At 54.0% G+C, this 27,240-nt stretch overlaps 2 protein-coding genes across 3 annotated transcripts; one reads left to right on the forward strand and one right to left on the reverse strand.

Annotated features, from left to right (window-relative positions):
- Window positions 1–17,864: 17,864 nt before the first annotated feature.
- On the reverse strand, window positions 17,865–21,523 carry GALT (galactose-1-phosphate uridylyltransferase). Of its 2 annotated transcripts, none has more exons than XR_010653170.2 (12): window positions 21,398–21,523; window positions 20,947–21,116; window positions 20,800–20,875; window positions 20,620–20,668; window positions 20,273–20,402; window positions 19,915–19,971; window positions 19,494–19,616; window positions 19,208–19,340; window positions 18,651–18,734; window positions 18,405–18,559; window positions 18,181–18,304; window positions 17,865–18,023 (listed from the first exon to the last, which is right to left on the reverse strand). XR_010653170.2 is itself a non-coding variant. In XM_065861014.2 (12 exons), exons 1-11 carry the CDS (start codon window positions 21,453–21,455, stop codon window positions 18,239–18,241), a joined length of 1,101 nt encoding a protein of 366 aa, XP_065717086.1. In that variant the 5' UTR covers window positions 21,456–21,523; the 3' UTR covers window positions 17,865–18,023; window positions 18,204–18,238. The 2 variants fall into 2 exon arrangements, 1 of the variants encoding a protein (XP_065717086.1); XM_065861014.2 differs by having other exon boundaries at window positions 18,204–18,304.
- A 118-nt stretch (window positions 21,524–21,641) lies between these two features.
- On the forward strand, window positions 21,642–24,101 carry SIGMAR1 (sigma non-opioid intracellular receptor 1). Its single transcript, XM_065861567.2, has 4 exons — window positions 21,642–21,804; window positions 22,608–22,808; window positions 23,334–23,426; window positions 23,735–24,101. The coding sequence occupies exons 1-4, from the start codon at window positions 21,657–21,659 to the stop codon at window positions 23,959–23,961; spliced, it is 669 nt and encodes a 222-aa protein (XP_065717639.1). The 5' UTR covers window positions 21,642–21,656; the 3' UTR covers window positions 23,962–24,101.
- Window positions 24,102–27,240: the final 3,139 nt, after the last annotated feature.

Consider the following 27,240-nt stretch of genomic DNA (forward strand, 5'->3'; position numbering starts at 1 on the left):
CCCTTTTTTACAAATGGTAATTTCAGGCTGATGAAAGGGGAGTAATGCAACACATTGCCTACATGAGCTGTCTACACAGCAGGAAAGTGGCCGATGCCCAGGAATGCAGGGTGCCTCCCCAAGACTCCCCCATCTACTGTTGCCACGTCATTGCCCTGTGCCTCAGTTTCCTTCTGTGACAAGGGGTGCTTGTTTCTGGAAAAGCAGGATCAGGCAAGAAGGTGACTGGCTGTCACTTCTCCATGCCCCTGCAGCTCTCCAGGGACATTTCACAAGGCAAAGCTTCTTTCTTGGCACTTCCTTAGCTGCAGGAAAAACCTCCGGCCTCACCCCTTGGCAGGGAGATTTCTCCCTTATCCTGCCCATCAAGTCCGGCAGCCAATTTTAGCAGAGATCATGGTCATTGGGAACCAGAGGGTAGCCCAAAAATTCACTTCAGCTACCCCACCACGCAGATATTGGTAACAGCCCTCCATGGCAGGCGCTGCCACCCCCATGTCCCCGTCCTGGTCCCAGGAGTCACACACTCTCTACTACCAAAACTGAACATCAGAAGCGCTGCAGCTTGTTTTCACGTCCTTGGGTTGGTTTGTTTTTCCACGGGCTATTTTTATTCTTGCCCTGATCTCAGTCATACTGGGGATTTCATGTTTCAGCCAAAGCAATAAGAAATAAAGAGCAAAGAAAGTGAATTGGGATCCAGAGCATTTCAATAAATTAAAAGGAAAAAAAAAATTAAAGTAGAAAAACAAAACAAAACAAAACAAAAAAACTTAGGCCAGCACTGAGGAAGCAAAGCAATCAGAGCAAAAGCTGTCAGCTTTGCCAGTTCCCGTTTGTTCGGAGATCAAATTCGCTGCCTCTCTCGTCCAAAAGTAACAACTCCTAAGTCTCCCTCATACTCCCAGTGGAGGTGTTTTCCATATTGGAAACAAATCTGCTTTGACATTCCTGATGCTGTTTTCCCCAAACTGCCCTCTATCAAGCCACCTCTCTTTCCCATTTGCACCACGTCGGGTTCACAGGACAAGCCTGGAGCCGAGGTGACCGCGGGCAGTGCTGGCACCAACCTGGGCTCACACTTGCCCAGCCAGTAAGCTCCTCCAAAGCCCGGGCTCCCTGCCACTGTGTGTCTCTCCTGCCAGTCCCCCTGGCCTTGGGGAAAACCTGGCCCAAGCCAAAGCTCATTTGGCAATTGAGTTGAGGACCATGCGTGTGCGAAGGGTCTTGGTGCCGACTTCCAGCTAGCAAAGTCAGCTCAAGTGTCCTTTGCCTACAGTATCTGAAGCTCCAAGTCTCCAGAAAAAGAAAAAAACTGCCTCTTCCCTGCTGGGGTCCGGTCACCGGAGAGGGGAAAGAAAAGAAAGAGAGAAGAAAGAGAGAGAGAAAGAAAGAGAGAGGAAGAGAGGGAAGGAGGGAGGAAGAGAGAAAGGGAGAAAGGAAGAAAGGAGGGAAAGGAGAAAGAGAAAGAGAGAGAGAAAGAGAGGGAAGGAAGGAAGGAAGGAAGGAAGGAAGGAAGGAAGGAAGGAAGGAAGGAAGGAAGGAAGGAAGGAAGGAAGGAAGGAAGGAAGGAAGGAAGGAAGGAAGGAAGGAAGGAAGGAAGGAAGGAAGGAAGGAAGGAAGGAAGGAAGGAAGGAAGGAAGGAAGGAAGGAAGGAAGGAAAAGAATGGAGAAAGTCCCTACAATCCATGCTGGCTGCAAATGCCCGCACCACAGATTCACAATTAAGTATCGGACTAATTGTTAGAGGAGCCCTCCAGTTGGAAATTTCTGATGATCCGTCCTATCCGTGTTGCTGAATGTGCTGATCTCCATCCTGGGTGGCAAGTCTCAAAGTGCCCCTGCTGCAGCGCTGACTGTTATGTGCAGAGACCTTGGTAAGTCATCCGTAGTGATGGTTGCATGGTATGATCTTCTGAGTGTAGGCAAAACATTTAAGAGATGTTTTCCACGCACCCGAGGTGTCAGTGGCACTGCAGTATGCATGTGTTGGGGGCTCAGATGGGACTCAGGCCAGCCGGATAGTAAGAATCAAGCAAGACAGTATTTTGCAGAGCCTCTGCTGGTCCAGCTGAAGACACAACAGCCAGAACCCTTGCGATGGAGACTTCCATCACCACCAGACAGTGACCAGCTCTCCTGTCTAGTGGACTGATTTTGCCACATGAGTTTTATTCTATACCAATAGGATCCAAGTAAATTATTTGTTGAGTTGTTTTTTCTCTGAGTGTCTGTGCGATGTTTGAGAGACACAGTGCCAAAAGGGCTTTTCTCCTGTATACACCTGTGGTCTCACACAGCCCCTCTGGCTGGTTGCCTTTTGCAAAGGCTGAACTTGTAACCCAGAGCCTTTTCTCTAATCTTCCTGGCCCGTTGCAGACCCAGCCTTGCTAACCCATTGTCCAGCCTAGTCCTTGTAGAAGCCCCAAATGCTTCCACAGCAATTGGATTTTGATCCAGCCTCACCAGGCGCGGTTTGCATCCAGTCTGGTTTAACCAGTGACATGTGGAGGTGTGGATCACCACCCCCCCACTATCCCCCAAGGTGTTTGCAGAGATGCACTTAGCCACGCGGAGGCTGAGGTCGAGAGTGTAATGAGGAGAAAATTAAATCATGAAACACTAATAATTATCAGCATCCTGATTAACCAGTAGCAGTGGCAACCAGCCACCAGGAGCTGGGAGAGGAGAGCCAGCATCCCCACACAATCACCGCCTCGCCTTCACCCACCCTTACCTGCCCACCGCTGAGGGCAGCTCTGGGGACACACAGGGGGACACTTTCCCCTTTTCACCTGGCTCTCAGGTGGCATTTCATTGCCACAGTAGCTGGCTTAGAGCTTGCAGATCTCCATCCTGTCCTGTCTGCTTGAGAGCTGCGCCCTCCTGATGGGTTACTAACAGCCAAGGGATGAGGAGGAAGCGGAGAAGTCAGCTTAATACAATTTGCCTTGTTATTATCTCTGAGCTTCTCTCCAGCAATTTGCTGGAACTTCTGTAAAACTACTTGCCGAACAAGCCCCTGCCCAAATAGGCCTCTGTGTCCACAAGACTCCATTTATAACTGAGATCCCATTTAGCAGATAAGCCAAGAGAATTCAAGCAGGATTTAAGCTAAGCAGTTATCTGTGACTGGCGGCCACAGTGTGCATCATGTTAGATTTACTGGGGACGTGGAAGGCAGAAGGACAGGAGAGCAAAGAGCCTGCAGAGCAGCTGGCCAGAAACCTGAGGGTTGCAATCACTGCTGGCACAGACTCTGGGATATTTATGGCTCTGGGAAACTTTGGGAGCAGGCAAAGAACAGTGAGCAAACCCCTTTCCCTGGGGTATGAGGAACCTCCTGCACACCCCGGAATCCTGCAGGTATCAGCATCACTTGTCCTCTCCTCCTGGAGCTTTACACCACCATCCCAGTCATGTCTTGCTTGCAAGGGCTTCACTTGTCTTCCCAGATAGATATTACAGTCTAAGATGATACACTTAACAGGGTTGTGAAATCTGCCATAAAGTTTACAGCCCTACATCAATATAATGCCTTGCAAAGTTAATACAGAGATACCTATTTTACAGCAAGGACAAATAAAAACATATGCTATTAGCACCTAGCATTATGACTTGCATTTCGGATGGCCAGATGCTGCAATGAAATGGGTGGAGAATATTAATATGTGTATATATAAAGCCACGCACATGTACATTCCCATATATATACCTACACAAAAAAGAGAGACTATGGGATTTGTTCAGATATTCTGCAGTGTTCAGGGGGCTTTATTTCCGTGCTGCAGGAGAGATTGGCTGCAGATCCAGAGGCACTTCTCTGCTATTACACCATGTCAATTTTTCATCATCTCAGAGGCCCTTGTCATGGAAAAATGGATAACTTTAAATTGATCGAAGGTCAGAGTTAAACAACTGGACGTAAATGCAGCAAGGAGTAAAATGTGGAGAGGAAGCAGTCACTTCCTATGCAAAGCAATGGCATTGGGGTGGGTCATTCAGGACGCTGGATTTGGGAACTCCTCTGGCCTCTCTAGGGAAGCAGGCGGCTCCTAGAAGATATCTGCAGGCATTTCCACACCAAACTGGCAGTGGGACAAAGCACTGTGCCCCACAGCTCTGTCTGCACTGACGGCCATGGCGTGCAGCTGAGAGGTTGAGCGTCTCCGGGATGAAATGGGGCTGCAAACCCAGCAGTGCTGAGCTGATCCCAGCCCTTGCAGTCACAGCCCTTCTACTTAACCCCAGCCGGGCTGCAGACACAGTGACTTCAGCCCAGCACAGCCAGCACACATGTTCTCAGCACCCCTCTGCCCCTCCTCTGGCCACCCTGGATACTCAAAGATGAAGATTTTGGCAGACATGCTCCTGATTTCTCCACTTCCAGCTCCACCATGTCCCTCTAGTTTCTTTATTGTTCAGCTCAGCCATAGATCTTGTGTGGAGAAATAATGAGTTTCCACACAGTCTGTCCCAGCCTCTTCCCCAGAGGCCGACAGCTGCCCCAGTAGCCACCTGGAAAGTGCTGGGTGAAAGCTATGGGGCTGTCACCCCCAGAGGGTGAACAAGGACACCCCAGATTCCCAATCCACCCATGCTCCTGTCTGCACATGTGAGCCCACAACATCACTCCCACCAGCTAAGCTTTCCAGTCTCCCAGCATCAGGTGCATTCCAAAGTTGCACCAGCAGCTAGCAGAGGAGATTTCATTTATTAATAAATCCTCCTCTCCACTCATTCTCACCTCTTCTTCACCCCCTTGCTGTCTCCATCCATGTCCCCAAGTGCCAGGTCAGCAGTGAGGATGCACTAAGCACCTTTAGCTGCATCAGTGTCCCAGAGGGTTGCATCAATGTCCTGAAGAGACACATTTCAGTGGAAGCTCAAATCTTTCTTGCCCAGGAATGGCAACCCCAGGCAGGAGCAAGCCAACCCACCACACACAGTGAGGCCTCTGCCACCACCTTCTTCCCTGGCAACCCCCATACCCCGTGTCCAGTCTCCTTCTGCTTTGTCTCTCCCTGTTGTCTCCCTCCAGATAGCATCACCTCAGCTTGGCCCTTCAAAACAAGCATTATTATAGATATTATGTCTTTTAGCCCTATTATGACATGATGAGAGATGTGAAATGGAAGGTACTAAATACAATCAAAGAGTGGAATGACTGTGTCAACTAGACTTGCAGGAGTGATAAGACATTCTTTCCTGTTTTCCTTCCATATGACAGTTTGGACATGGCACAGCCTGCAGAGCATGCAAGGGAAAATGATCACAAAATGGTGTCAGCCCTGCCTATGTCCAGCTTGGCAAACGCAAAAAGGTCTTACAATGGAGTGAGCCCCCACGGAAAGCCCAAGCGATGGATAATGCCAACCTGCAGCCCAATAGAACATTTAAAATCCTCCGATAAGAAAAGGGCGGGAGGAATTAGTTATACATCACCACCACCTGCTGGGTACCACAGGAAGGATCACCAGCTACTGCCATCCTGCCAGTCAGAGTTAACCCAAAAAATGTGCAGGAACCCCCAAAAAGCAGCTGCCTGCCTCTCCTGCAGGTATTGCAATGCAAGGAGAGTGGTGCCCCATCGGCAGCCTGCAAACATCAGGATTTTAAAAGCATGTGTGAAGCCAACCTTTTTTGTTACCACATCAATCCCTGCTGAAAAATAACAGACAGCTGGTGGAGGATGAGATTAATATAGAGTTAAAGAAAGGTAAAATAATTAGGGTCCTGCTCATGGGGCATATGGAGAACAGGGTTTGTCAGAGCAGCTTGCTCTAATTTTTCGTGGAGATCATGAATTTGGTGCAGAGACATAATAGCGTTGCTGTAATGTACTTCGGCTCTTGTAAGCCATTTGATCTGCCCCTGCCTGACACTCTGATTAATAAACCAGAGTGACAACGAATTGACATGGCATACGAAATGCATGGAAAACCAGCAAATGAGGACATCCAAATGGGGAACCACCTCTGAGAGAGCATTTCCCAGAGCGTGCCCGGGTCCCATCCATCCAGTGTATACATGGGACATGGACAAGAAGGATGCAGATTCCTGCGAGTGGGGACATCATGGGCAGCAGTGACAGGACAGGCAGCTTGGACAGTGGCAGCAGCTCTGCAGAGCATCTGGATTCTTCCCTGGGGGATGTTTAGCTCAGCCTTTGGGCTGTTAGAGCTGAAAAGCTTATTGCAACCCTGGATGCAAGGCAGGACGGCACCAGAGCAGAGGCAGAGTGTCCTTCTCCAGCCCGATTGACACTGCATTGCCAGGACCAGGCCTTGTGGGTTGTGTCACTATGACACCCTACCAGGAGGAGCACAGTGGATCGCGCCCAGCAGCCTCCATGCACACTGCCCCATTGCAAACCTAAATTCTCCCATCTCAGAGGATCTCAAGCAGTAATCAGAGTCAGCTGCTGTTGAAGGTTTACACTAAGGCCCCAAGGGCGGGCTACCCTCCTTTCTCGGAGAGTTACATGGAGCTTGATGAAGGCATGAGAAATACTAAAGAGCTGATAAGGTGGAATTGGGGAATGCCACGTTGAAGAACTGAGCTGCCCCATCTCACCTCCCTTCCTTTGCTGCCTCCTGAGGCCAAGCTCAGCCCATTGACACCCCCAGCAGAGCAGCCACACCAGAGCCGTTCCCACTACCTCTGTCATCAGTTGCCATTTCCCGGCACTGAATTCACCACATCACCCCAAACATCCCTTCCAAAACACCAGAGAAATCCCCAAATCATGCCTCCTCCTTCCACAGCTCCCATGGCCTCACCACTCCTGCCCTTTCCCTAGGGAACAGCCAGACAACGTTGGACAGAAATGCTTTTTCATCTAGAAAATGCCAGTTCATCAAAACACTTCCTAAGAAAAGGTCACTTCGGAGGAATTTCTCTTTCCAAAAACCTTCTGGGGGAAAAAATAGAAGACATGCAACGGTTTAACTATCCTGTTTCAACAGCTTTAAATGAAAAATAAATCTTTCCCCCCCTCAACCCAGAGGTGCCAAATGACTTTTCATTTGGAAATGGAAGATCGTTATCATCTTCAAAAAAATCAAATAGAAAAGGGTGAAATCAAAAGAAAATCTCTGGAAAATGTTAAAGTGAAACACTCGACTGAGTCCAATGCAGCAAGCGGGAGCTGGGCTGCACTCTGCCAGGCTCCCTGGGGTGGCTTTCATCCCAGCTCGGCGCCGGACAGGACGACTGAGTCTTGACAAGCATCCCAGGACACCAGAGACTATTCCCATGCCCCATCCCAGCACAGGTTTTGCAGAACAGACGGACATGGCCAAGCATCTTTCAACCCATGCACTTGCCAGGAGCAGAGACCCCACAACTCGTGACATGTCAGAGCAGCAGAGCTCCATTGGCTGAAGGTGGTGACAGGGCCAAGGGAATCTCTGGGGTAAGGGGTCTCACTGAGGCTACAGAGCAGCAGGAATGCTGGGGTGGGAAGCAGGGGGCTCGTGTTTCTGTTCCAGCCTCCCCACACATGCTCAGAGCCCCCCGACATCATCCCCAGCCCCCAGCTGTTACAGTTTAGGCTGCGTGGGGAGCAGGAATGCCAGCAATCAGGCATCCAGAAGGGAATCCAGGCCTGGTTCAATATTGAAAGAAGAAGGGCTTTGAAAGAATACGCTCATTTTCCCGTTTTGTCCTTTGCCAAGAAAACTGGGGGGATGGAGGAAGGGGTGAAGGGGTGGGGAGAAGAGCGGAAAAAATGTCTTGGCTGGGCCCTCTGTGCCTTTTATCTCGTGGGCAGCCTGCCAAGACAGGGTCTTCCCCCCGCTGAGTCCGCTGGCCGATCAAATGAAAGGAGAGAAAAGTTATTACCCCCCCACTGCTGCAGTCCCGTCCCCACAAGGAAAAGGAAAGGAGGAAAGAGCAAATGGCCTCACAACCCCAACAGTTCCAACCCCAGCTGGGGGGCACCCAGTCAGTCCCCAGCATCCATGGGGGGCCAGGAGATATCCCCCCTGACTGGCAATGGGGACCTCAGAGAGATCCAGATGTGGTCGACGGGGTGGCCCATGTCCCCATGGAGGGGACAGCACTGCTCTGCAGCCTTGAACCAATGGGGAAGGTCACCAGTGGCCCCACCGAGCATCTCCCCAGGGTCCTGCCATGCCCATTCCTCCATTGTGCCAGACCTTTCAGAGCCAGATTCCAGCAAATAGCTTAATTAAACGCCTTTATTCCAAGGACTCCCTCTGTGTGTTTGTGTATTTGTGGATTAGCAGTTAATACAGTAAGAGGCTTTATTGTAACTGAATTGATTTCTTCACCTCTTTTTTTTTCTCCCTTCCTTCTTCTGTGTTATTTTTCCCCTTCCTGCTCACTAGACTGTCCTCCCTCGTCACAGAGTTTCCCATGGGGACCTTCACCTTCGCTCCCCAGCAGTGCCAGAAAGCGTGTGATGGGGAGGAGATCACAGCCAGAACCTAGCTGAGGAGATTTGGGGGATCAATGATGCAAACACACCTTTTTTTTTGGGAGGGATGGGGTCATAGGGTACATGAGCATTGCCTGTGTCTGTTGTATGAGGGAGAAGAGATCCCTGACACATACGGGGTGTTCACCTTGGCAGCCATGGTGGGCACATGGGGTGGGAACCTCCAGCCATCCCCATCCAAGGACACCCCATTTCCTAAAGCAACAAGGACACAGGTCCCCAGAGGGAAACCCCGGCTCCAGCCTCACCTGCAGACCCCTGAGGATTGCTTGGCAGGATCTGTGCAATCCCACCATCTTTTTTCTTCCCACTGCAGTTCAACTCCCTTACATTATTATTAAGTTGTTACCAGCCTGTAGCATGTTGGTCCCATGCACCAGGTGCCTAACTCAAAGGCTACAACTGCAGCAGATCTGTGAGGAATCAAGATCAGGGAAGACCGGACTTTGCTAGCCTACTGTTCAGTCTCCCCTAACCATTCTGAAAGCTCACAGTGCTCACAGTTTTGTGCTGTGCTTCACAAAATAGGTAGATAGATAGATAGATAGATAGATAGATAGATAGATACATACATACATACATACATACATACATACATACATACAAACAAATAAATTAGGCTAGTAAACACAGTCGTTACCCAATCTAGGACCTGGGCATTACTCTGGGCTTTTGAGGATGGGCTGCAGACCTGTGATGCACTTTTCTTCCTCCTTTCCCTTTTCCTTTTCTTTCCCCTTTCCTTTTCACTTTTTCTTTTCCTTTTTCCTTTCCCTTTCCCCTATTCCTTTCTCCTTTTCTGTTTTTCCTTTTCCTTTTTTCCTTTTCCTTTTCATATTTTCCTTTCCCTTTCCCCTTCCTCTTTCATTTTTCCTTTCCCTTTCATTTTCCCTTTCTCTTTTTTCCTTTCCTTTCCTTTCCTTTCCTTTCCATATTTTCCTTTTCCTTCCCCTTTTTTCCTTTCTCTTTCCATTTCCCCTTCCCTTGCCCTTTTCCTTTTTTTCCCTTTCCTTTTCATATTTTTCCTTTTCATTTTCCTTTTCTTTTTCCTTTCTGCCTGTTCCTTCCTGTCTTTCCTCCTTCTCTCCTCCCTCCCTGCCTCTCGCCCCGTGCCCCTGCCGCGGGCAGGCAGACCTGGCCTCTCCCCTTCCCATCACCGGGCAGCGGGAGCCGAAGCCGTAATTAAACTTGGCTGGGAGGAATGTGAATCAAAAGGCTGTTAAAAAAGAAAAGAAACGAGGGTACCTGTGGGATTACGCGAGCCAGAAAAATGCAAAGCCGGCTTCCAGCCGCCCATAAAATAGATGCCGTCTCCTTTCCCATTGGCAGGGTTTGACTGAGCACAAAAAGGCTGGGAAGAGGATTTTTATGGGAGTTATTTATAGCCTGGATGAATAGCGGTGTGTCTGTCGGTGGGTTTCTGCCTCTCGGCATGGGCTGAGGTTGGGCTGAGCGACGGGTGCCAGCCTCGTCAGGTGCTGTGTGGTACTACTGTGCTGGGTTTGGGATGGTACCGGTGAACCTGTAAACGTCCCTGGGCCCTGGCCAGCCCTTCCTGCAGGGATGGAGGTGGCACCAAAGAGAGGAGAAAACAGGAGAAGAAAGGATGGGAAGGAGCAGTGAAGGGCAGCTGCTCACGCCCCAGCAGCTTCACCTTTGGGGACAGGCAAAGGGCTGGCCCAGCCCAAGAGCCACCACGCCTGGGCCACTCATGGGATGTCCATTGTCACCCCCTCCTCAGCATCTTCGCTCCTGGCCTGGCTGCTTTTCCTCTCTTCCCTGGTTTGATAGTGGCATTCGAGGAGCCTTTCTTCCCATTTGCACCAGGAGCCAGTGCAAAGATTCATCCTTTTGTGAACAAAATAAGTTTAAAATAATCACCAAACTCCAAGCGAAGCTCAAAAGTTGGCACTTCAAGGAGCACGTTCATTAAATAAAGGAGGGGAGAAAAAGAAAAGGGAAAGAGGAGGGGGAAGAAAAAAAAAATATTACCTCGCTGAATTAATCAGGCTTCACTGTAATGTTCAGCCTCGGATTTTATTTCCTGTAATAAGCCCATTAATACGGGTGTCTATAGCAGGGGGCTTTTAGCAGCAGGCACCATTAGTGTAACGAGGAAGGGCTAATAGAGTTTTATTGGAATTTTTACTCCGACATCACAGCCTTTTAAAACAGCTGTCTCAATAGGCATTATTATTCTGATTAACATTTAGACAGCACAAATCATAGTGATGCCCTTGGTGTCCCGCAGGTTTTATCATAATCATTCCAAGTCCCTGATGTGTCGGCTAGTCCTCGGGGGGAGAAATTTTAGACCCCAGCAGAGACTGGGGGTCATTTCTTTTCTCCCATGCCAGTGTATCGAATACTTCTGATGGGGCTTGCCGGGCCACGATGGAGAGGGGTCCTGCTGTTACCGAAGCACAGTGGAAGCAGTTGGAAACAGCCAGATGCTTTTTGAGCATCTCTGATCCCTGGGGCAATTTAAAAGCAGTGTGGGAAGGGTTAAAAATCAAGCTGGCATCATGAGTATCCATACTGGCTTTGCTGTCACTCTGTTTCTTGCCCATGTGAGAATTCAATTTTTAATTTTTAAAATGAAATTAAATTAAATCACTGTTTTTTTTAATTGTGTGAAATAAATAGAGCAGGGGCAGTTTGAGTGCACAGTGGTTTGCTGGGCAGCATTGTTTCAGGGCATAATCCAGCCCCAGAGCTGGAAAGATCTTCCTCGTATTTGCAAGACGTAGGTGTGATGGGGACAGGTCCAGGTCAGAGGCACCATCAGGGTGTCACAGCAGGGGTGCCACGCTGGTCCTTGTACAGCCCGGGAGCATCTGCAGGGCTGGCACAAGGCATCTGGGCTCTGTGTTACCAATCCTACTTGAGCCACGGGGAAAATGAGGCACCAGGAAAGGCAGCAACGTGCCCACAGGGACAACACAAGCAGCTCAGGAGTCCTGCCCCTTAGCCCAAACACCTAACTAGGAGGGAGCAGACAAGCTGCCATGAGTTATAGACAATGGTCAGCAAAATTGAAGAAGGATTGGATGCCCAAGCAAACAGGCTGCAAATGCACTTTTGGCTCTTCTCTGCCACGTTTTGTTTCATGGGGGTTACTTATGAGGAGGTTTTATTGCAACCGAGCACGGCAGCACACATGGGAGTAGCAGCTGGCTGATCCCAGCTCTGGCCATACCCTGCAGGACCTCAGCCAGCCTGGCTGCACAGAAGCAGGTGGTTTGGCTTCAACCTGGGCAAGGGGGCCTGAGGGCACTGGGCAGGCTGGAGACCTACTAATTACTTTCTCATTAGCATCTAATCAGAATCTCCCCACCTCCACCACTCTCCCAAGGGTTCTGCCTCTGCCAGGAGTCACTTCATTCCCAGGAGAACACCCTGGGGGGTGACTTTCCACCCCAGATCCATCCTGGTGCTGTAATGTCTCCCTGCATCCAGGGCTTTGTTATGGACTTGTCAGCATCACTGAACATAAACATAATTAGCAATAATTTATAGCTTCCTTCTCTGGAACATCAGGACAAAGGGGGATTCCTCCTTCTCGGTGGCCACAGGGCAGGCACAGATGTTTGTGAGCTTTCACAGCTGGCTCAGGCAGCAGGGGTTGCCAGGCACAGCCAGGGTGCCCAATCTTAGCCCTGCCAGGAGCAAACTGGATGTCACATCAGTCCTGGGTGCTGCAAGGGCTCCTGCCTTCTCCCAGCATCTCCCCCAATAGTGGATAACCACCTTTTGTGGCCAAGCATGTCGACTACTCCCAGCTCACACCAGTCCCACACCCTTGCATCCACATTTGCTCCCCTCTCTCCCTGGCTCATTATGCTTGGGGGTGAATACAGAGATAATCTGGACCCTCATGGGGTTCCCCTAACTCTAAACAGAAGCCTCTGACCCTGGGATGGGATCCCAGGATGGGAGAGAGGCTTAAAACCACATGTGATGTCAGGTCCCCATTGCTGAGAGCCAAGCTCCGAGGTGCCTTCTCAGCACTGGTTATGCAGAAAATTCAGGGGGGAGATGGGGGAATCTAGTGCTTAGTGACCACATGGATGCTGCAGTGTGATGGTAATTAAGTACCTGCACATCCCCGATGATTAACAAGTTAAATTCCAGCCTTGAGGCTGCTGTCCTAAAGCCCATGCACAGCCCACGGCTCTCTGCTGCTAGCAAGTAGCATCCAGACATCCCATTGTGTCCACCTGGGACTGACAGCTCTCCCATGCACATCTCTTGGAGGGAGGTATCAGTGACCATCAGCAGAGGGAAAAAACACCAGCTGGCTGAGGCATGGGCAAGTCACCTCCAAAATTGTTTCCTGCTCATTTTAGCCCTTTGGAAAATCCCTGTCAATGCAGCTGCCGAGCCCAGGGGAGAGGCTCCAGGCCGCTTAGGAAAAGCTGGGTGCAGTTTGCTGCCCCAGAGGTTGCTCCCATGCTTCTGTGTGTTCATTGAAGTCAAAATCTAAAAGGGGTTTGGGTTTTGTCTTTAATTCTCCTGGTGTAACAGATCTCCCTGCAGCAAGGAGCTGCTTGCTGCAGGGCACCAGGGTGTTTAGCATCTGCTTAAAATTGTCAATTGTTTTCATGTTAAGCGCCCGATGCTATCTTCTAGACAGAAACGTGAGGCATTTAGTGTTCTCTCCCTCTCTGTTTCCCTCCCTTCCCTCCTTCCTCCTTTGCTCTCTCTTCCTCCCTGCCTTCCTCCCTTGCTTCCCTTCTTTCTCCCTAAAAGTTTATAATTTCTTCCTTCTTATGTTCCTAAAGGACCCATTCAGCCACAGGTAGCAGCAGGCAAGGAGAAACTCGACAATAAGGGCAAAAACAACAGTAAAATTGGAATGAAATGACAGCCATAAACCCAGTACCGGGAGGGACAGTAAAACTGCAGTTTGGCAGGAGCCAGCAGGCCTGCACTAATACCTTTTTTTTTCTGATTAAAACACTCTGGTCACAGATTAACTTCCTTTGCTCAATATTTATTGTCTCACTTGCACTGGAAGGCAGGGAGGAGAGGAAGAGGAGTGCACAGGGTTTGGGATTCGGAATCTGCAGAAGGTCTGCAGCTCTGCAGCCTTTGGCAGCTGCTTAGGACAGGGACATGTAATCAAAGGTGACAAACATGACTCCAGCAGTTACCCTCCATCATCGCGGGCTTGTGCCAAAGGGTTTCCACGCATGGGGCAGCAACTCAGGGTAGCACCCCAAGACTCACCTGTGGCCACAGAGGGAGTCGGTGTCAGAAGTGGGGATGCTCTGGGTCTCCCAAACACACAGGATGGGGCAACAACAGAGACAGGTACTGTTACAACCCAGGAGAGCACATCGGTTTGCTTCAGTCGAGGAAAAGTCCCAGCAGATCTGAGGAAACCATGTCCCACTCTAGTTCAACCTGTTTGCTTCAGTGGCACCAGCAAATGTGATGAAAATGACCTTGTATCCCCAGCCCTTCTCCCTCCCCAGTCATCTCTACACCACCACATCCCCCGCTGGGCTTATCCCTTGGTCCTTGCAGAGCACAGGACATGCCGGCCTGGCATAGAAACACCATGGCCCTTTCCTAATCCGTTACAGCCTTATTATCATGCCACAGAGGGACCAAACACCTCCATGGGACCTTGATGCATTTTCACAGAATCACAGAATGTTGGGGATTGGAAGGAACCTCAAAAGCTCATCCAGCCCAATCCCCCTGCCGGAGCAGGAACACCCGGCTGAGGTTCCACAGGAAGGTGTCCAGGCGGGTTTGAATGTCTGCAGAGAAGGAGACTCCACAACCTCCCTGGGCAGCCTGGTCCAGGCTCTGGCACCCTCACTGCAAAGAAGTTTCTTCTCAAATTTAAGTGGAACCTCCTGTGTTCCAGTTTGTGTCCATTACCCCTTGTCCTATCATTGGTTGTCACCAAGAAGAGCCTGGCTCCATCCTCCTGACACTCACCCTTTACATATTTATAAACATTAACGAGGTCACCCTTCAGTCTCCTCCAAGTCACAGAGCCCCAGCTCCCTCAGCCTTTCCTCACAAGGGAGGTGTTCCCCTCCCTTAATCATCTTCGTTGCTCTGCACTGGACTCTCTCCAGCGGTTCCCTGTCCTTCTGGAACTGAGGGCCCAAAATTGGACACAATATTCCAGATGTGGTCTCACCAGGGCAGAGGAGAGGGGCAGGAGAACCTCTCTGACCTACTGACCACCCACCTTCTAACCCACCCCAGGTACCATTGGCCTTCCTGGCCACAAGGGCACAGGGCTGGCTCATGGTCATCCTGCTGTCCACCAGATCCCCCAGGTGCCTTTCCCCTACACTGCTCTCTAATAGGTCAATCCCCAACTTATACTGGCACCTGGGGTTGTTCCTGCCCAGATGCAAGACTCTACACTTGCCCTTGTTATATTTCATTAAATTTCTCCCCACCCAACTCTCCAGCCTGTCCAGGTCTCTGGATGGTAGCACAGCCTTCTGGAGTGTCAGCCACTCCTCCCAGCTTGGTGTCATCAGCAAACTTGCTGACAGTCACTCTATTCCGTCATCCAAGTCGTTGATGAATATATTGAATAGTACTGGTCCAAATACTGACCCTTCAAGGACTTCACTAGATACCGGCCTCCAACTGGACTCTGCACCACTGACCACAATTCTCTGACTTCTTTTCTTCAGCCAGTTCCCAGTCCACCTCACTACCCGATCATCCAGATCGCACTCCTTCAGTTTAGCTGTGAGGATGCTGTGGGAGACTGTGTTAAATGCTTTACTGAAATCAAGATAGACCACATCCAATGCTTTGCCATCAGCTAGCCACCTGGTTACGTCCTCATAAAAGGCTATGAGGTTGGTTAAGCAATGGTTGGTTAAGCTTTTAACACATTAACTCCATGCTTCAGCTTTGTCTCAGCTCCCTTCACTCCCTCCCCCATCACTTGCCCTGCTCATCCTTCCAGGGCAGCTCAGGGCAAGGATTGCAATGGATGTTTTTGCCTTGATGCTGGAGGACAGGGGCTCAGGACAAGGGTGACCACATTGCAGGGGCACTCTTCCTGGTGTGATCTGCAGCAGCTGATCTGTGAAAATGAAATAGTATCAAGGCATATCCCTACAGGGCAGTCCAATGGGCCTCTGTTTCACTTTGATGCTTCCAGGTCAGAGCCAACAGACAGGTGTCCCTGCAGTTCTTCCACTCCACCATCTCAGGTAGATGTTTTTAATCTCCTCACCATAAAGCATCTTTTGATTACAACTGGACCATAAGTACCAAATATAAAAGACTTTGGGGCTTTACAGGACAGCAGTGGTGGTTCCTATGAACTGCAATACCTTTGTATCTCCAGCAGCTCCATTCGCACCAGCCGGACGCATCCCCATGCCAAAGGAAAGACTCGTTGTTCCCCTTCTCCTCTGATATCCCCTCACCAAAGATAAAAATACCGGGGCAAGAAGAGATGGCTCTGTTGTGAGGAAGGCAGGGGCTCAGCATAGCCAGGGTCCAGCTCTTACACCCAGCCGTATCCCCACACTGCTCCTCCACCTGCTGCTGACTTACACCAAGAATGCTTCAGGCTTTTTTGGGGAGGACAGGGGGCGGAAATTTAATATTTATTTTAAAAATTAATTATCATGCTGTCTCTGAGCTATTTCAGCAGCAGCTGAACTCCAGCAGCCACTACATGCTGGGAAGGGCATCCCAGCCTGGGTACCAGCACTCCTCAGCACGCGCCGCCTCCCCAGCCTCCATCCTAAATCACAACACAACAAACAGGCTGTTCATTAGGCGTTGTGTAATTAAGCAATATGGATCCTGCCTCGATATTTACAATCTCACTTGCTCTGATTTATTAGAGAGAGAGTCTCATTTTTAAAGACGGCGATTGTAAAGTTTAATACCGCTTGACTTACTGCGAGTTTCATTTACGGCCCCGGGCCGAGGCGCTGCAGCCCAGGCTGGGAGCCGGTGGGCTATTAAATCAGAGCTAACTACGCGTGCAGGGAGATGACTAGCTTCGTTACAACTGGTTCAGTGGCTAATTACCCCAATCTGGTTTCCCACATTTAAGCCAATTCGTTGCCACTTTTCCAGGGCCTTGGGGAAGACCGGTGAATTTCGGAGGTTGGTGCAAAGGCACTTGTTGCGATGAAAAGGGATGCAAGCTGTAATGGGAATGGCCACAGAGCCCAAGTGGACACAGTAGGGAAGAAATCAGTCTGCAAGAGGCCAAACTCTGAGCTGAGCACCCTCTATGCCACACAGGGGGATGCTGTGTGCAATGATGGCTCCAAGCTCAGGGGTCACCCCAAAACCCTCTGTCTCCTCTCCAAAACCTTTGGGCATCCAGGGAGCCCTTGCAGCCAGATGGTGGGACAGCTCATGGGCTCAGCAATGTGGTGATCTGGGAGGACGATGGGGCCAGCATCAAGAGGGTCGCATCCAGCCCAGCTTCAAGCCTTACACTGGCCATTCTCCCTGCCCCAGTCCCATAGGTAGGGATCCAGGGATCCATGGACCAGACCCTCCCCACAAACTGTGGTCTTTGAGGTAGGAGGAAGCATTCCACTCCTTGTAACATATTCCCAGCCCCCAGGAGCCCACTCATAGACTTAACCAGGACAGGGGCCTTGTTAAGGAGCTATGAGAATGGCTCTTTAGTGACAACCAGAAATATATTCATGCAAAAATGGAATGGCAAAGAGCACTCAGCTCCATGTGCTGGGCATCCTCCTCATCAGCTGTGGGGCATCACTGTCTGGAACTCTCTCCATGGACCCAGGGAAATGGGCTGCAGGTGGGGGGAGAGCACAGAGCTGTTTGCAGCATTTCCCAGCTCAGCCCGGGAACCAGGACACTGCTGCCTCACGCCCTGGGTGGGCACAGGGAAGGGGAAAAGGGGCAGCAGCACCATGAGCAGAGCTGGACTCCCTAGTAGCCCCTGGATTAGCAATGAACCAGCCCCTCATCACATCCTGACCGTCTTGCATCACATCCCCAGTACCCACAGTGGGCAGGGTGAGTGCTGCAACCTGGCAGGCCCAGGCAGAAAGGAGGAAGAGGAGCAGTTGTGTGAGTCACGGCCAGGCATGCCCAGCCCGCAGCCTCCATGCAGCAAGTTTGTCAGGCCTCAGCCCTATCCCAAGAGCTGGATAAGCCTGGAGTGGCATCAACTTCTCCCTCCTTCCTGCCCCTCTCCAAGCCTGCAGCGCTCAGAGACAGGCTCAGAGCTCCCCCCAGGGAGGAAGAGGAGGCAACGCAGAAATAAGAACAGCAGCAAGCAGCATGGGGCTGCCAGCACACCCCCTGCAGCCCCCAGTGTTATTCCTCGCAGCAGCGGGGGTTCCCCACTAGAGCCCTCAAACCTCCCCCTCAAGGCCAAGAGCCACGAGGGGACAGGCAAAGATACTTTGATTCCAGGTTTTATTGGCCATGGAGGCTGTGCCCCTCCCATTCCCACCGGTGAGACTGGACTGGTAACGAAGACAAGCCCTTTAATGGAGCACACTATGGAGGCGGAAGACACAAACTGCGATGGGAGAGGAGACAGAAGCAACAGCACCACCTGCATGAAGATGCCACAAGATTAGGACTGGGGAACGTGAACTGGCAAAACCAGTCCGCAAGTCGGGCCCAGCCGCAACAAGGCTCAGGAGAAACTGGGAGACCAGAGAGCTCACAAGTGACATGAGCTCCCAGGCCTCAGCTCTCATCATCCCCACCTGACACCTCTCTCTGGCCTCACCAGGCAGAGCCAAGGGCTGGCTCCACTGCTCCCCATCATGACATCTCCTTGGCCCTCTGCTTGTAGTGCACATCGGGGAGGTTTCTCAGGCGCTCAGCTGCCTGCAGGACACAGAATAAGGGGCAGCCAGTGCTCAGTCCCAGGGACAGCCCCAGCATGGGACACCCTGTCTCCCCACTGTCCCACTCCAGCTGTGCTCACCTGCTCTGGGGTGAGGTCCCGCTGTGCTTGGGCCAACATCTCATAGCCCACCATGAACTTGCGGATGGTGGCGGAGCGGAGCAGCGGTGGGTAGTAGTGAGCGTGAAGCTGCCAGTGCCCACAGTCCTCCTCCAAATAGGGGCCCGTGGGGGCTCCTGCCAGTGGTGCAGCCACCGCATGAGCCCCACGGAGGGGACAGGGATGCGGTTGAGAGGGTCCAGGGGGTCCCCTGGCCGCACTACTCACCGTGCCAGCCCATGGAGTAGGGGAAGGAGACTTCAAAGAGGTTGTCATACTTGATGAGCAGCCTCTGCATGATGGAGGCCAGGCCTGCAGGGGAGTGCCGGGGAGTCACTGCCTGAGCTGGGCAGCCCCCGCCAAGGACAGGCAGCACGCCAGGCTTGAGAGGGTCACGCTCAACACCCCTGCCTGTGCGGACACCAGTGACACGCAGGAAGGATGCACTTCCCAGTTACCCCATCCCAACCCACGCAGACAGCCCGAGCAATGCAGCAGAAGGAGCCCCCATTCCTCAACAGCCAGTACCTGAAAAGTATAGGGAACGTTGTGCTTCATCACCCCAAAAAGGACACAAGTCCCCCCAACAGCCTGCACCTGGACACCTAGCTCTTGTCCTAGTGCGATGAGGGTCACAGTCCACTCCCAAGCCAAGATCACCAACCCCCTACCCCAAGGGGACACAGACCCTCCAGCACCAGCAAAGCTGTGGCAGAGCTGTCTCTGAACAAAGGCCAAGCCCAAAGGATGAGGGATAGGGACTGATGGTGTGCAGAGCCACTCACTGTCCCTCTCGCCATCACGGAGGTCTTGAAGGCGGCACACATGGCGGCGGGGCAGCAGCAGGGTCTGGTAGGGCCAGGTGGCCCAGTACGGCACCACAACCAGCCAGTCCGCGTTCTCCACCACCAGCCGCTCCTGCGGAACACAGCACTCAATGGGGACATGCATGGTCCCAATGCCCCAGGGATGGGTGCTCCCAGTGGCCCTGGTTCTTGGGAGTTGGGTGGGCCCATCCCAGCATATACCCAGCTCCCAGGGAGGGAATATGGACAGCAGCCATGTTCTCACCTTTCGGCGAGCCTCCTGCTCAGCATACTCCAGCAGCATGGGCACACCATGCTGGCTCAGGTGCTGCCGCTGTGTCCGGTCCTCCAGGCATGCCTCATTCGGGAGGAAACTGCTGGCCCACACCTGGGAGGGACATAGGGGCATGGGGCTGGGCTACCCCTATCCCGCATTTGCAGGGGTGCCCCAGCGATGCTGCCCATCTGCAAGTCCATGCTGCCACCAGGTGGAGAGCATGACATGTGACAGCCACAATGGAGAGTCCCCTGGAGGGGAGATGACAGGTCAGGCATGGAGGGGATCCTCTCTGCAGAAAGTGTTGGAACCAGGGCAGGGAGATTCTCATTCACATCTTCCGCCTGGGTTTGTTGTTGTAAGGTCACCCACAGGGACTTGCTGTTAAGTTCAGGTGGGACAGCCTCACCTGGCAGTGTGGGTGCGGGTTGGAGCAGCCCATCATCGCCCCCTTGTTCTCGAAGATCTGCAGAGGAAGAGGTCCCAGACTCATGGTTCTGGGTCCTGCAGCCAGCAGGTCCCAGACCCATGGTTCCTCTGTGGGCTGCCATGGTGTCCTCAGCACACCAGGAAAGCATCCCGCAGGAAACCAGAGCCTTACACCCCCCTGGAAACACTCAGGGGGACACAAGGTAGGGATGGGAGACCCACACACAGTTGGGAGGGTCCCAAACCTGCGTGCTGCCAGAGCACCCAGCCACAGGCCCCCACCTCCACCTGAGCCCCCCGGGGCAGGGTGAGAAGGGCAGCCCCCACCAGCCACAGACCTGCACCCAGGGGTAGGAAGCACCCAGCTCAGCCATCAGCTCTGCCCATGCATCGATGACAGCCCGGATCTCTGGCAGGGACATGAGGGGCAGTGTCAAGTCCGACCAGGGGTGGAAGCACATCACCTTGCTGTGAAGGAAACATAAACGCTTGGGGCTGCAGGGCATCCATGGGGACCCCCAAGGCCCTGCCATGTTAGTGTGGAACAGGGATGAAACCCACAAAACAGAGAGCAGGTGTGCACAGAACAGGCAGCGCAAGGAGGGGAGTGGGCTCAGTTTGGCTTCATCCATGGGGCCAAGCCTACATCATAGCCCAGATGCCTCGGCGACATGGCGGTACTCACCACACACCCCGCGCTGCTGCCGCTCGAAACAAGGGATGATCACTATCACCTGGGGAAGGACAGAGAGTGTGGAGGTACACGGCACTGCAGTAGCACCCATGCTTCTCCAGCACACCCTGCAGTCCCACCAGGACCTGAGCCTGAGGGTCTCTGGTAGCCTGCTCTCCCCCGAGAAGTTACCAGGCTCGGGAGCATCAGGCTGCAGCGCAGGGAAGTCATTCGGGAAGACAAAGGTGCCCTCATATTTGGGGTTCACCTGCCAGGGCAAGAGACAGGGTCAGAGAGGGACAGCAGGGGAAACCCTGGTGCCTGGGTCCTCGGTGGTACCTCGCCGTTGGCCCGGGTGGCCCCGGGGCAGAGAGGGTTGTTGGGGTCCCAGCGGGGCACATCCTCGGGTGGCGGCTTCTCCAGCTGCCCTTGCCAGGGGCGCTTCATGCGGTGGGCCGATACCAGCACCCAGTCATCCCGCAGCGGGTTGTACCGAGCGTGCTGGTGCTCTGCACGGAGAGGAGCGCGGCATCAGGGAGAGAGCGAGGCGGGGTGCAGGCCACCGCGGGCTGGGTACTCCCAACCCACCATGCCCCCTCCTCGAGTAACCCTACAAGAGGGTCTGCACCCCACTTTTTGCCCCCCTCTACTTCACCTCCTCCTCCCTGAACCAGCCCGGGGGGATTTCCCACTGCCACCCCCGTAGTCAGGGAGGGTCCCCGCAGCCCCCGCTTCCCGGGGCTCGGCTGGGCTCTGCCGGGTGTCCGGAACGAGGCAGCCCCGGCCGTACCGCTAGCGCGGAAGCTGCCGCCCTCCTCTTCTTTCTCCCCCACCGGCGACGGCTCCATGCCGCGGCACTCCCGGAAGCCCCGGCGGCAGCAACAGCCCCGCCCCGCGGGACCGGCCCCTTCCAACCGGCCCCGGCCCCGCTCCGCTCCGCCCCGCCGCGCCGGCGCACGGGCCGCCCGCGGCCGGGCATGGCGTGGCCGCGGCGGGGGCGGTCCGGCCCCCCGTCCCGGCGGCGGTAGGGCGGAGCGGCGGCGGGCGGCATGGGGGCGGCGGGGCGGCGGGCGCTGCGGGCCGGCCTGGCGCTGGGGGCGCTGGCGCTGGTGCTGCAGGGGCTGCGGGGCTGGCTGGCTTCCAAGCGATACGAGTTCACCCCCGCCGAGATCGCCCAGCTCGCCCGGCACCACGCGGGTACGCGCTGCCCGTGGGGGGACGGGGCCCACCGGCCGCGGGGGGTGGAGGGGAGCGGGACCGAGGAGGGAGGGGGACGGGGAGCGGGAAGCGGAACTGGGGACAGGGGGATGAACGCAAGCGGCCTGGGCTGGGGAAGGGACCCGTACCGGGAACGTGGGATCGAGGAGGATCCGGTACAGGGGGGGCCGGGATCATGGCCGGAATGGGGTTGGGACTGGGGGAGCAGGACCGGTATCGGGAAGGGTTCAATACCAGGGAACGGGGACGGGGAGCATGAGGGAGATGGTGTGTGGGAATGGAACTGAAGCGAAGGAGGGATGGGGACTGGGGCAGCAGCATCACCCAGGCCACTTGGATCTGAACCCGGGTTTAGGGCAGCTCTCCCACTGGTGGGACTGGGCCAGGTCGGAGGACCAAGCCCAAGGTGGGTCAGGAGCAGAAGCAACCACCCAACTAGGGCTGGAGGGGAGGGCTGGCCCCATAGGGCACAGGATGTGCAGTCACAGCAGAGTGGCTGTATGTCACCAGGACAGGAGCACTGTCACCCTGCTCATATAGCCCAGCACCTGGGGTGGGCTTTAGGGCTGGAACACTCAGTGCTGTGACTCCTCCATCACCAACCAGGAAACAGTGGGGCCAGTTGACAGCCATGGGAGCTGAAGCCTGAAGAGAGGAGACATCTTCCCTAGGCAGATCTCTCCAAGTTTGTGCTGGGACCCTGTGGCTGTGGAAGGGATTTGGGAGGGGCCAAGTAGGCTTTGTGCCATGCCAGGGACTCATGGCAACCCTGGGTGCTGCAGGGCTAGACCATGAGCTGGCTTTCTCCAAGATCATCGTGGAGCTACGGAAGAAGCACCCAGGCCACATCCTGCCAGACGAGGACCTGCAGTGGGTGTTTGTGAATGCAGGCGGGTGGATGGGCTCCATGTGCCTCCTGCATGCCTCGCTCACTGAGTATGTGCTGCTCTTTGGAACAGCTGTTGACACTGGTGGCCACTCAGGTAAGCAGGGTGACAGGACTGGTGGGTGGGGGTTTCTCTAAGCTCTTTCCACTCCACTTCTTTGGGTGTAGCTGCCCTGTCCATGGTGTGAGTGGGGCAGGAGCCTGCTGTTCCACTTCTTTAATGAGGTGCACAATGTTGAGAAACACCTTCCATGTGGGGAACAGTCCCCATGGTGTCCTGGAGCACCTGTGGGTTCCTGTGCATGCTATGTCATGTAGCCAGGACCCTCTGCATCCAGCTGGCAGGCAGTGGTGGGCATTGCATCTCTTGGTACTTCAGCAGGGAGCAAATGCCAAACATGCTGGAAGTGATGTGGCTTAAGGACACCAAGTAGCCTGGGCTGGTGAGTTATAGCCAGTCACACAGCCAGCCTGGGTACCAGACCTGGCTGCGCTCCTCAGTGTGGCAAGGCCCAGGGGCTGGCATCCTTCTCCCCAGGGGGCTGTTCCGTGACTCAGACCTGGCATCCCAAGCCATCCCCAGCAGGGACGCTCTGAGCCAGTGCTGTCTGTCCTCCCACAGGTCGTTACTGGGCAGATATCTCCGACACTGTCATCTCGGGGACCTTCCGGCAGTGGAAGGAGGGGACCACCAGAAGTGAGATCTACTACCCAGGTAAATGCAGTAGTCACAGCACCCTGCGGGCTGTGTCCACATCTTGGGCACAGCCACTCCACAGGTTCGTCCTCCACTGTCACAGAGCCTCTTCCAGGTAGCTGGTAGAAGCCAAGAACCCAGGATGGGGCAGTTTGTGTCCCTAGGGGCACATCCCAGCATTCCAAATGGTGCCAGTAAGAAAAAAGTGAGCAAGACTGGGGAGGGTTTGGGGTGGTCAGCCTTGCAGGTCCCAATCCAATGTGTCTCTTATTTGGGTGTGACATGGAGCAGCCATTGGGAGCTGTGCTGGTTTTGTGTGTTGACAGGGGACACCATTGTGCACCAGGCAGGAGAGGCCACGTCGGTGCAGTGGAGCGCAGGCACCTGGATGGTGGAATACGGCCGGGGCTTCATCCCCTCCACACTGGCCTTTGCCCTGGCTGACACCCTCTTCAGCACTCAGGACTTCGTCACCCTCTTCTACACCCTGCGTGTCTACGCCAAGGGCCTGCTCCTGGAAGCCAATGCCTTCTTCAGCACCTGGGGCTGCTAAGCCTGGCTCACCAGGACGCCCTGCTGAACACAGGTGGCTCCTCTCCTCCCAGCCTTCCTCCCCTCTCTTCCTTCTCCTCCCCGAGCCCAGGCTCTATCAGAGGCAGCAGGAGACCCCCTGTGCCTGCCCCAAGTTGCTCTGTCCTTACCGATGGGCCAGCTGGGTGCCAGGATAGAGGGACCATGGTGGGCACAGCAACACAGACCTCTTTACTACCTGCCTCTCCCCCTTTTTGATTTGAGCCATGTTGTGCTTTTCCATCCCTCAGGGCTGGAGTGGCCTTACAGGGTACAAACACCTTTGTGTGCCCTCAGAATGCAGCAGGAAAGGGGCTGGAGCTGGCTGTCCTCAGGCTCTGCAAAATTCCTGCAGCTCCTGAGACACTGGGAGGAGGATGATGCCTTCAGGGCAGGGTGCACAGGATGAGCTGGACTAGAGCACCCACTGTAAAGGTTGTATGAGAGGTTCCTCTTCTCTCTGGCGGGCTGCCGGGGCTGCAGACAGCACTGAGTCCAGCTGGCAGCATTTCCTGTGGCTCTGGCCCTGCTGACATGGGTTGGCAGCACACAGTGTCCCCCTGGCACAGGGCTGGATCTGCGCAGGGACCCCCTGGCAGTGAGGGGATGCCCAGCCTCTGTGCTGGAGGTCCGTCTTGGTCCTCTGTGTGTCATCTGCCCCAGGGGACAGCTGGGGCTAGAAGAGGGTCCCATTCCCCATGGTCCTCCCTGCAGTCCCTCCCGAAGGGGAGAGCCACCGTCTGTCGCCTTAAACGAGAGCCCGTTCTGCGTGGCCTCTGGGCTATGCACATACCTGGTGTCTGTCATGCCTGAACCTCTGTACTAGCTCAGGATGGTATCTCCCCCCTCAAAATGCTTCCTCACGCTGTGAGACCCCTCTGGGGACAGCCAACCTACTCGGCTCACGACATGAGATCCTGGCCACCGGGGGAGCACTGCGGTTTCCTGACGAAGCCCAGCTATGGACACTGCTTGCAGCCCAGCGGGCAGACCTATGCGAGCTCTCTGCTCTGTGGAGGGCTTTCACCTCTGTACTGTTGCCAAACTAACGTCTGTGTCCCTGGCCACCAGGCCTGTAGCATGTCAGTCCTCCTAGTCCTCAGACTGTCCCCATCCTGCTGACTGGCAGCCCTGCACATGGGCTACTTCTTAATTTGCCACCTGAAAAGAGCTACCGGTAATAAAAATGTTCATCCCACCAGCTCGGGTCCCCGGGAGAGTCTTTGGAGCATGCTGAGCCCCTGCCACAAGGAACGGTGCTGGATCCATCCAGCTCCAGGCTCAACAGGGGTCCTGCTGGCAGCTGGGGACAGCTTGATGTCCCCAGGGAAGCTGGCATCATCCCACCGAGGGTCCTGGGAGCCAGGGCGTGCAGTGCTGGGCAGAATCAGGCCAATCTCCACTCTTGGGCATCAGTGAGAAATGGTGCTGTTACTCCTCTCCTCTGCAGTTGCTGGGGACCAAAAGCCTGGTCTGGTGACAGGTCCCTGCTTCCATGGGGGACCCAAGAGTCTGTGGGGGGCTCCGTCCTTCTGCGGGACGGTGTCAATGCTGGGTGAGCAGCCTAGTGAGTAGATGGACCCAGGTGCAGTGGGTTTGTAGTCCTGAGAAATTTACGCACACATGCACCCTCCAGTGTCAGAATGGCACAGGCAGGAAACATGCGTTATCTAGGCTGTGTGTGCATGTATGTGTGTGCACGTGCTGGCAAACAGGTTGCATGCACGTGTGTGTATAGGTGCAAGCAGGAAGGTTTTGTGTGTGTGTGTCTTGGCAGGGCAGTTAGGCATGCGTAGGTATGTGCATATGTATATTAATAGGTGTAACAGTTTGCAGGTGTGTACAGGCAGAACAGGTAGGGGTTGCACATGTGATACAGGTAGAACAATTGGGCATCTGTCCATACAGTCAGAGCACTTGCACAACTGTGAGTGCTGAGGCACAAGTGGGTGCGACATTTGTGTAGGTGCGTATGTGTGGGTGGGAGTCATGTGCATCTGTGTGTGCATGTGCAGTTGAGAGGAGCGTGCATGCATGCGTGTGCGCCCCGTCCAAGTGCACACGTGTGTACAGACCGGCAGGACAAACAGGTAGATGTGTGTGCATGCCTGTGCGCACAGGGCCAGACAGCAGGTGTGCACACATGCGTGTGGGCAGGCTGTGTGTTTGTGTGTGTGTTCCTGTGGGCTACAGGGCTGCCCTGGCCCTGTGGCATGCCCATTCCCTGCGATGTAGTAAGGCCCTATTGAGGAACACGAGCAATCCCATGCTGGCCCATGCAGGAAGGCGCTAACTCAGCAGCTCGTATCAATACTGCTCCACTTACAGCGAAGGCCGCGTAATGAAAATCCGATGGGCACGCTGGTGGGAGTAAATAAGTATGCCATTAAAATGAGAAAATCAAAGCTCTGGACAGGTCTTTTCTCTTGCCCATTGATTTCTTTTATTACGGAAATATTGCTGCTAAATAACATTAGTGTGAACAATCTCAGCAGTGTTTTCCGTAGTGCCCGTGTCAATAACTCCATCACGGGCGGGGGATCCCCCCCAGCCTGGCCGCAGGGCCGGCAGCCCTGTCCAGGTTAAGGGCTTCTTCAAGGGCTGCACCTTGTTCACCAGCCCTGGATACTCTGGGATGTGCTTGGCCAAGAAACAGGGCAGCACGGGGTGGCTGAGGCAAGTACCACCACGATGAAGCAGGGTTGGGACTCAGGAGCCCTGGCTGCTTTTCTGTGGTGGGAGGGCTTGTCCCCACCCCAGTGTTGAGCAGGGACAGTGCCAGGCATGCAGGGGTCCCAAAAAGCAGTCCTTCACTTCAGAGCGGGTGTTTGCAGACTGTAATGAAGCAGGTAAGCGTCACCAGTGATCAGCAGATGAGAGATGGGGTCCTGGACTTGGCATGTCCCACAGGCTCTTGCTGCCTCTTCCCCTTCCTCCCCGTTCCTCCTCATCCATGCTTGTGTCCACGCTGATGTACCCAGCTCCCTGCAGTTTGCCATAATTTGGTTCATATGGAGAAACTGAGGCGCGGGGTGGGAACTCATCTGCAATCGCACAGCTTCAGCACAGCCCCTATGCCAAAGCCACAGTTCACGCTCAAGCTGCCTCTCTCCCTGCCAGCTGCCCACATGCAAGCCAAGCACGCATCATCATCCAAGGTGCTCACAGGTGGCAGGGACATCCTTGAAGGACCAGAGGGTGTGACCAGGACACACAGCAGATAGGCACCCTTTTGCACCCAGAGACCACATGGAATCCCAAG

Source organism: Patagioenas fasciata, chromosome Z, assembly GCF_037038585.1.
Source record: "Patagioenas fasciata isolate bPatFas1 chromosome Z, bPatFas1.hap1, whole genome shotgun sequence".
NCBI classification, from domain to species: domain Eukaryota; kingdom Metazoa; phylum Chordata; class Aves; order Columbiformes; family Columbidae; genus Patagioenas; species Patagioenas fasciata.

Excerpts from the sequence above, each read along its gene's own strand:
- SIGMAR1 (XM_065861567.2), top strand. The coding sequence starts at position 21,657 with ATGGGGGCGGCGGGGCGGCGGGCGCTGCGGGCCGGCCTGGCGCTGGGG. Across the intron at positions 22,809-23,333 it reads TGACACTGGTGGCCACTCAG|GTCGTTACTGGGCAGATATC; the intron begins GTAAGCAGGGTG and ends GTCCTCCCACAG. Across the intron at positions 23,427-23,734 it reads AAGTGAGATCTACTACCCAG|GGGACACCATTGTGCACCAG; the intron begins GTAAATGCAGTA and ends GTGTGTTGACAG.
- GALT (XM_065861014.2), bottom strand. The coding sequence starts at position 21,455 with ATGGAGCCGTCGCCGGTGGGGGAGAAAGAAGAGGAGGGCGGCAGCTTC. Across the intron at positions 21,117-21,397 it reads CGGCAGCTTCCGCGCTAGCG|AGCACCAGCACGCTCGGTAC; the intron begins GTACGGCCGGGG and ends CTCTCCGTGCAG. Across the intron at positions 20,876-20,946 it reads CCACCCGGGCCAACGGCGAG|GTGAACCCCAAATATGAGGG; the intron begins GTACCACCGAGG and ends TTGCCCTGGCAG.